The sequence below is a fragment of the Salvelinus alpinus genome, chromosome 25 (genome assembly GCF_045679555.1).
Source record: "Salvelinus alpinus chromosome 25, SLU_Salpinus.1, whole genome shotgun sequence".
NCBI lineage: Eukaryota > Metazoa > Chordata > Actinopteri > Salmoniformes > Salmonidae > Salvelinus > Salvelinus alpinus.
In genome coordinates, this window is record NC_092110.1 from 9,360,843 (window position 1) to 9,369,872 (window position 9,030).

General features: G+C 39.3%; 1 protein-coding gene across 1 annotated transcript; it reads left to right on the forward strand.

The window, feature by feature from the left end:
* The first annotated feature begins 45 nt into the window (after nucleotides 1–45).
* On the forward strand, nucleotides 46–3,411 carry LOC139553305 (cofilin-2-like). Its single transcript, XM_071365499.1, has 4 exons — nucleotides 46–221; nucleotides 1,430–1,737; nucleotides 1,906–1,982; nucleotides 2,355–3,411. Exons 1-4 carry the CDS (start codon nucleotides 219–221, stop codon nucleotides 2,465–2,467), a joined length of 501 nt encoding a protein of 166 aa, XP_071221600.1. The 5' UTR covers nucleotides 46–218; the 3' UTR covers nucleotides 2,468–3,411.
* The last annotated feature ends 5,619 nt before the right edge of the window (nucleotides 3,412–9,030 follow it).

The following is a 9,030-nucleotide window of genomic DNA, read 5'->3' on the forward strand; positions in this document are numbered from 1 at the left end:
TCAGTATGTCACAGGATAAATTCCTCCTATCCCATTCCTGATCCCGCCCGCTGCAAGTGCAGTGGCTCCTACTGGCGCGCCCCTTACCACCACCTTTCTCCCCCGCTCTCTCCCAGTCCCACACACCCGGTCGGCTCGTCCAAACATTACCATATCCATTTACCCCTAAAGATTTAACCACATAATCGCAAATCGCACAGGACCGACGATCGGACAACATGGTAAAATGCTTTACTTTTCTAGCTAGATGTTAGGTATTTTCTAGTTCGGTGTAGATGTAACTTTTTGTAACTTTGTTGCACTGGGCTGTTTTCGAAAAACGTTGCTTGCTTGCATACCAATGTTTGATTGCTGGTTATAGTTGCGTTGGACATTCCATAGTGATTAGCTGTAACTACGAAGTTTGTTTCAAGTTAAATAATATACCGTTATTTAATTTCTAAAATCAGTTCCAGTTTAGGATTGCTGCAAGGCCTGCAGCCTAAGGCGGCCATTTTAACTTAATTATAGCGCAGTCCTCTGTCTAACGGTAATCGCGCTACTGCCCGTTAGCTAAACTTTCAGCTCATGAAGACAAGTTGGCTTCTAGCTAACGTTAAAACCAATCCTGCTGGCAATCACATTTTCTACGCTATAAGCTTCTGTAGCTAGCTGGTTATAGATGATAAACAAAATTATTGGGACTAGATAACTTGAAATGGTCTTACAGGTCTCCTGTGCTGTTTGATTGCACTCGAGTCAAGCTAATAACGCGCCCGTGCGGATTTCCACGCGTGTGTTCCCATACTAGCTAGTTTGCTGCAGTGGGCCTTGACACATGCAAAAGGTCGCTGTACACAGTGCTAGCTAGTTTCCGGTCTTATTCTTTGACAGTTGCTAGTGTGGTGGTCACTCAGTGGTCAGCGAGTCTCGTGCACTTTTGTGATAGAGGGTTGTTAGCCAGTACACCAGTGTTGGAATGTCCAATTGCCATGGATTGGTTTTCTGGTCGAATTGTCATCGCTATTGATGGAACACTTTGGCCAGCTGACATTGCCTATGTGGCATGCAAAACGACTCAGCAGGTGTGCTGGCAGGTAGTGTCAGAGTGAAAGTGTTGATTCATTGTAAATGACTGTCAAAGGAAAGGAACGCTATGATCAATGCTGCAGTCACTTGTTATTCTGTCTGCGTGACTCGTATCGGTAGCTAATGCTATAGCTACATACTGTATGTGTAAATGTTTGCTTTTCTTGTACCTTCTAATAGAGACCCCAGGGAAAGCATTTCCCATGCTGTTTAGCTATGGGTCTAGATTCAATGTCCACATAATAAAGGGACATGATAATAACTGTAGTGTCTTAGCAGCATTGTTCCCTGTGTTTACTGGCTATTGAACAGGGCACAACCATATTGAAGGCTGCCATTTCATCCCCCCCTCTTTCCGCAGGCCTCTGGTGTCACTGTCAGCGATGAAGTCATCAAGGTCTTCAATGACATGAAAGTCAGGAAGTCATCCTCTACCGAAGATGTAAAAAAGCGTAAAAAGGCTGTGCTGTTTTGCCTCAGCGATGACAAGAAGAAGATTGTTGTGGAAGAGGGCAAGTGGATTCTGGTTGGTGACATTGGGGAGTCGGTGGACGACCCATACGCCTGCTTCGTCAAGCTTCTACCTCTCAACGATTGCAGATACGGCTTATACGATGCCACATACGAAACAAAAGAATCCAAGAAAGAAGACCTGGTATTTATATTTTGGTACGTTTGGGTGTTGTAATGTAAGGAGAACCATAGCTTGGTGGCCCCAGGTATAAAAAAGTTTGAGAAGCACGGTCTTCGACTTTGGGTAAAATAACTGATACTTTAATTTGTGTGGTATGGAATAAGGACGTTATTAGTCTTATTAAATTGTTTCCCTCATTCCAGGGCACCTGAGGGTGCTCCCTTGAAAAGCAAGATGATCTACGCTAGCTCTAAAGATGCCATTAAAAAGAAGTTCACAGGTGAGTGACAATGGCTATATCAAACTGCTATTCCTGTATGTTTGACCTGATATTGTATGATCGTGCTCAGTAATTTGTTCAGGTGAATTTGCGTAGTCTAAACGGTTAACTATCTTGTTAGAACTATTTAGACTTTTTTTTACCGACATAAGTTATTTTCTTTCCCTATCTATGTTCTATAAAAGTTTCATGGCTATAGCTATTGAAGTTATTCAAAACACCATTCAATTTGAACCCCATAGAAAGTTTTGAAAATGTGGTGTCCAACAAAATTTCTCCGACACCCCTGCAATTATTGAAAGGGCCTTGGTAGTATTCAACACGACAGCATAAAATGGATGGCAATCAGCTCTATACATCCCTTTCTTTCAGGTATCAAACACGAATGGCAAGTCAACGGATTAGACGATATCCAGGACCGCGCCACCCTGGCAGACAAGTTGGGAGGAAACGTGGTGGTATCACTCGAAGGGTTACCATTGTAAACGGAAAATACTACGTGCCATCTGGATTCCAGACACTTTCACCTTAGCAGTTGTGTCTATATAATTTGATCCTAAAGGAATAGCTGTAGGCTTTTATTTTGTTCAGTTTTTATTATAATTTTTTTTCCGCACAAAGGAGATCTCATTAACATATGCAAAAGCCTTTTGCATATGTTATTTTGCCAGCTGACCTCTGCAAAAAAAAAATCCTGGTAGTTTTTTTATTTTATATTTTATTTTTACCTTCGAGGAATGTTCACTCATCAGGTGTTTTGCCAAACAAATATGTACAGCAGCACCACACTACCTGAGATTAATAACACTCCCAAAACAAAAAGTTTAGCACTGTTTTTGCATTCTTTGCCACCTAAACAGTGATGACTAGATGCTCAGTAGAGTAGGAAAATGTGAACGCTTTCTATAATGCCTTGACAGTCATATTCACTGCCCAGGTTACAGCTAAAAGCAAGTATTTTGCACTAATTAGGTTTTTCATATGACTGACTTATTTATTTGAAGTGTTCTATCGTATCCAATATGTTATTCGACCTGGCAAAACACGTAATAGACTATGCATATATGAAGCACTTTTTTGTTTATACACTACAAGTTGAGACAAAAAAGTTTCGAATAACTATATAGAATATCTATATTTATGTCAACTAGAGATGTTTCCTCAGTTTTCATTCCTGTTATGCATATGGACAAGAACAGATGAGTATTTGACTGTTCAATTGCCGCCTTACTTTCATTTGAATGTACAGTACACCACTGTAAAAAGGAGGGGTGGTGGTTGCATTTTTTTTTAACACTAAACAAAATAATTCAAATATATCAGTAAAGATGGCAATATGTGCATTTGGAGCATTAAGTGGAACATTGTTTTTGAGATCGGGCGAGGAGGTTGCCACTTTGCAATAAAACCTTGTGGCAGATAACAGAAAGAAGTGTATTGTGTTCTGGGTTGTCTGTCTGAGTGTATCTGTTCATTAGGAGGGCTGAGAAGCAATAAAGAGATACATTCATGATTTCCTCTAACAGGAAATAGAAAGATCTGGTCTATATGCTATGCTATATTGCCTTATTCAATTAAACCAGATGCAGTGAGTGAGTGACAATCTTCTGGGCTCTGTTCAGGAGGGCAGCTACAACTTAACGGAACATTCTGCTATAAATATATTGTGTACAATTGGGAATAATTTCAGCTCTATACATTATATTTTCTGTGTGAAATTCCAAAATTTCTGAAAATAAGGTGGAAATTCCAAAATTATTGAAAATAAGGTGGTTTCCCTGATGCTTCTTATATCTAATATCTACACTGTTGTGCGTGAAGCCAAGCTAGTAAGGCTATTTCTGTTGTAGTACAGCAAATCATTAATGACCAACCCCCGATCATACTGTATGTCATTGTGAATTGGAGAACTGTCAACTTATGTCATTTAAATATTTATAGATTGAATCATATTTTTATGTAATGCTCTTTCAACCTTAACTTAGAGAACTGCAGTTTCCCAAATGAATCAAAGCACCTTTTTATACTCTCCATCTAAGTTTCAATGAACAGCCAGGCCAGTCTGCCCCTGTCCCTTCATTTGAACAGGGCCAAGTGTTTCTAGGAAAGAGCGAGTGGTACGTCTTTTACTGCAACTGGGCTGGGGGCCAGGCCTGCTGCCTTCTGCCTGTAGAGAATTTGATCTGCAGGCAGTGAGCAATCCTCTGCTGGTCAGAGCTATTTATGGCCAACACATGCTTTTGTGTCTTGTCATCGTTGTCCACAAATGGCAAAACTGGACAAGCTTCCAAAGAGCAACGAAAGGGAAGCCCTGGTAGAGGAGAAGAGTAGCAAGTTAAAGTACATACGCTTGCCGCCCGCTACCAAGAATGCTTTTCACACTCAAGGAACAGAATAGCAAAGAAGGGAATGGAAAAATCACATAGGAAAAAAATCCTTGGTGTATTATTATAAGATGTTGTAAACCCCTGCTTATGGGAAGTATCTAACGCAACAGATGGCCCAGTCCTGTGACAGCTGAAATATATGGTGTAGGTTGGCGTTGGTGTCACCAAATAGACTTTGAACAAACTCTTGATTGTATCTCTGTCTGGACTGACTATGCTACAACTTCGTGAGCAACAAGTATTACCCAAGGGTGTCCCCAGTGTCTAGAACGTTGTAGTCTACTAGTCATGGTTAGGTAACCTAGTGATTAAGAGCGTTGGGCCAGTAACCAAAAGGTCGCTGGTTTGAATCCCCGAGCCGACTAGGTTGAAAATCTGTCCATATGCCCTTGAGCAAGGCAACCCTAATTGCTTCTGTAAGTCGCTCTGGATAAGAGCGTCTGCTAAAGGACTAAACATTTAATAATGTTATGAAACTGGTCTGAAGGCTACTGCTATATAACTTATCTTATACGGGTAAGTCACACAAAAATGTCTATTGAGAAACTAAGTTACTTTTGTCCTCCGAAGAGGGAGGGTGGTGGATGGGCCGATAATAAAATAAAAATGTATGAGGATATTATCAGGAAGGTCAATACAGGTTATTAATTTTCATACTTTGTGACTTTTTGTTGAACTTTCATCCTCTACACACTGCCACATCAAGTGCATCCTATAGCCTGGTGGAACCAGCCCTGCATCCTTTGCTCGGGCATATCATTTATGTTGGTCTTAACTAGTCTAAAAATAGTTTTAAATAGTCTAATCAATATATTTAATACATTTGTCATTGAGCCAATTAAAGATTAAATCATAACTATTTTCCTCTTAAGTGGAAAATTCCATTAACTTTTCCCTACTGTGTGTCTATATGAAAGATACTGTGTTGAATTTAGAATGTGGTCTCTCTCAGAGCACTTCATGTAGACACCTACAGTACATGTAAGCCCTTATACCCTCATGCATATGTTAAACAAAGTGCCTGTTATTCATGTCAACTCAGAATATGTTTCTGGACAAGAAAGATGAAAATAAACAAGTGACCTCTCCTTGCTCTCAACAAGATTCTCCATGCTAACAAGATGAGCACAGCCAGCCAGCGCATGTAGCTTGTCATTCAGAGTTATCATTATAGTCAAACAACATCAGGGATGTAATGATGAAAGGGCCTACAGTATCTAGGTGTGTGGATCAAATCAAAGTTTATTTGTCACCTGCAAAGGATCTTGCAGGTGTAAACAGTACAGTGCCATGCTTACTTGCAAGCTCTCCTTAACAGTGCAGTACATGTGTACAGTCTAAATGACAAATATCAAAGTCAGATGCCAAAGTCTAAATATTACCAAGTAATAAAAAGTTGTAATAATACTAATATAAAACTAGTTGTGGAGATCAAACTGTTATGTATCGTTATGAAGCAACAATTAGTGTTGTCACAGTTCTGCACTATGTCAAAACATATTTCTCAATTTTAAATAGCAAAATAAAACAAGCCATGTTGATGCTGTGATTAAGTTACACTCAAGTCTAGGATTGATTTGATTTATTACATTGGGGTTGTTTTGTATAATTGCATCACATCACAGAAAGTTAAAGGGTCAATCAGCACTTGAAACAATAACAAAGCGTTTCCCCGCCACTGTTTAAGTAAAAAGCTGAGGGATGGGGCGGGAGAAATGTAATCACTCAAGTTCATAGACAGAGCTATGGATGCAAGGACTAACCATCCATGATATACAAATGATAGTTTAATATTTTTTTTAAGGCTAAACAGTATTTGTTTACATTTACTTTGTTTTCAAACATTGGAGTAAACAAGCTCATATTTTGGACTCAGATGGGAGTACGACAGTTAAACTAAGCTGATGAGGCATTTAGAAGTTATTTTCGTTAAGAATCAATGGATGTAGAAACTGCTGATTGCCCCTTTAATATAATGAATATTTAAAATATTACTTTAAAGGTAAGAAAGCAAAAATAGTTTTGTAGTTTATTACATGGTAATACCATGGCATCACCAAACCATAATTTGCACATAGACTGATAATCAAAGATTATTATCATTGTGTGAGTTTAGTGCCGTCTAGTGTTCGTTATATATACCGGCCAAGCTTTATGTTTTTAAATCCAACTGTAAACAGCACACAGACCAAAGATCATACCACAACGATATAGCTCCTAGACGAGAAGGATTCCCATCAATCATCCTGGAGTCCAAACAAATGAGGCAAAAATTAAGTAAAACTACATATAACATTACACCATACAACATTTATAATACCACCATACATACATGTGTAGAGTGTGTTTGCTGACATGTGTGTCTGTATGCATATGCCTGTGTGTGTGTGTGTGTCTCCTCACAGTCTGCATTATTCAATATGGTGTAGTTTTATCATTTTTTTTTAAAAATCTGATTTTACTGCATAAATTCCATGTAATACTCTACGTTTTCCAGTCCGTTCTGGACATGGGGACTGTGAAGAGACCCCCGGTGCCATGTCTTGTGGGTTATGCATGTCTGTCTGAGCTGTGTGCTAGTCGTTTGAACAGACAGCTCAGTGCATTCAGCGTGTCAATACCTCTCACAAAGACAAGTAGTGATGCAATCAATCTCTCCTCTACTTTGATCCAGGAGAGGTTGACATGCATGCCATTGATGTTAGCTCTCAGAGTACATTTAAGGGCCAGCCGTGCTGCTTTATTGCCTATGTCTCTCTTTGTGGCCCTTGACCATATGACTGGGCAATAGTCCAGGTGCAATAAAACTAGGGCCTGTAGGACTTGTTTTGTTGATAGCAATGTGAAGAAAGCAGAGCAGCTCTTCATTACAGACAGACCTCTCCCCATCTTAGCTACCGTTGTGTCAATATGTTTTGACCATTACATTTTATAATCCAGGGTTACACCAAGCAGTTTAGTCACCTCAACTTTCTCAATTTCCACATTATTCATTACAAGATTTAGCTGGGGTTTAGTGAATGATTTGTATGAAAAAGTGCTTTTAGTTGTGAAATACTTAGGAGTAGCTTACTACTTGCCACCCATTCTAAAACTGACTGCAGCTCTTTAAGTGTTGCAGTGATTTCACTTGCTGTGGTAGCGGACGGGTATAATATTGAGCCAATCAGTCATTTGTGCAAGTGCCGTACATATTGAGTGCCCTTCCCTATAAGCGTGATGAAAATCATTTGATAATTTGTTTACTGTGAAATAGCATTGTATTTGGTCAAACACCATTTTTTTCAAAAGTTTACTAAGGGTTGCTAGCAGGCTGATTGGTCGGCTGTTTGAGCCACTAAAGGGTGCTTTGCTATTCCTGGATAGCGGAATGACTTTTGCTTCCCTCCAGGCCTGAGGGTACACACTTTCCTGTAGGCTTCGATTGAAGAGATGGCCAATAGGAGTGGCAATACAGTCCACTACCATCCTCAGTCATTTCCATCCAAGTTGATATACAACAATAATTCTTTCAGCTCTTCCACACTCACTTTACGCAAATCTAAATAACAATGCTCGTCTTTCATAATTTGGTCAGTTATGCATGGTGTGAAGGTTCATAATTTGTTGTTGGAATGTCATGCCTAAGTTTGTTAATCTTACAAAGGGAAAACATCACCAAAGCAGTTGGCAATAATCAGTGGGTTTTGTGATTAATGAATCATCTGATTCAATGAATATTGGAGCTGAATTCACCTTTTTCCCAAAAATGTCATTTAAGGTGCGCCAAAGCTTTTTACTATCATTCTTTATATAATTTCTTTGTTTCATAGTACAGTTTCTTATTTCTGTTTAGTTTAGACACACGTATACTCAACTTACAGTATGTTTGCCGTTCAGCCAGACTTATTTGCCATTCCTTTTGCCTCATCCCACTCAACCATATCATTTTTCAGTTTCTCATCATCTTCAACATAGGAATCACTACAAAACCTCTTGTATGATCTCTTATACACTATATTAGGCCTCGCTTTTGGAACTTTGGTTTCCCTAGATATGGCTACTACTATATTATTATCACTACATCTGATGGATGTGGATACTGCTTTAGAGCCGATTTCTGCAGCATTAGTAAAGTTGTGATCAATACATGTGGAGGATTTCATTCCTGTGCTGTTTGTAAATACCCTGGTAGGTTGACTGATAACCTGAACCAGGTTGCAGGCACCGGTTATAGTTTGAAGCTTTTTCTTGAGTGGACAGCTTGATGAAAGCCAATCAACATTTTGGTCACCCACAAAATATACCTCGCTCTTGATATCAGATACATTATGAAGTATTTCACACATATTATCCAGATACTGACTGTTAGCACTTAGTAGTCTATAGCAGCTTCCCACAAGAATAGGCTTTAGGTGAGGCAGGTGAACCTGTAGCCATATTACTTCAACAGCATTTGGCATGAGATACTCTATGACTCTGAATATAAACAGAAACACTTCCTCCATTGGCATTCCTGTCTCTTCTAGAGATGGTATAACCACGTACTGCTACCACTGTATCATCAAAGGTATTATCTAGGTGAGTTTCAGAGATAGTCAGTATATGAATGTTGGATTGAAAGAGGCATTCAAGGGAGTTCGAGGAACATAAATTAGGCTACTTACATTATGACTGCTGAC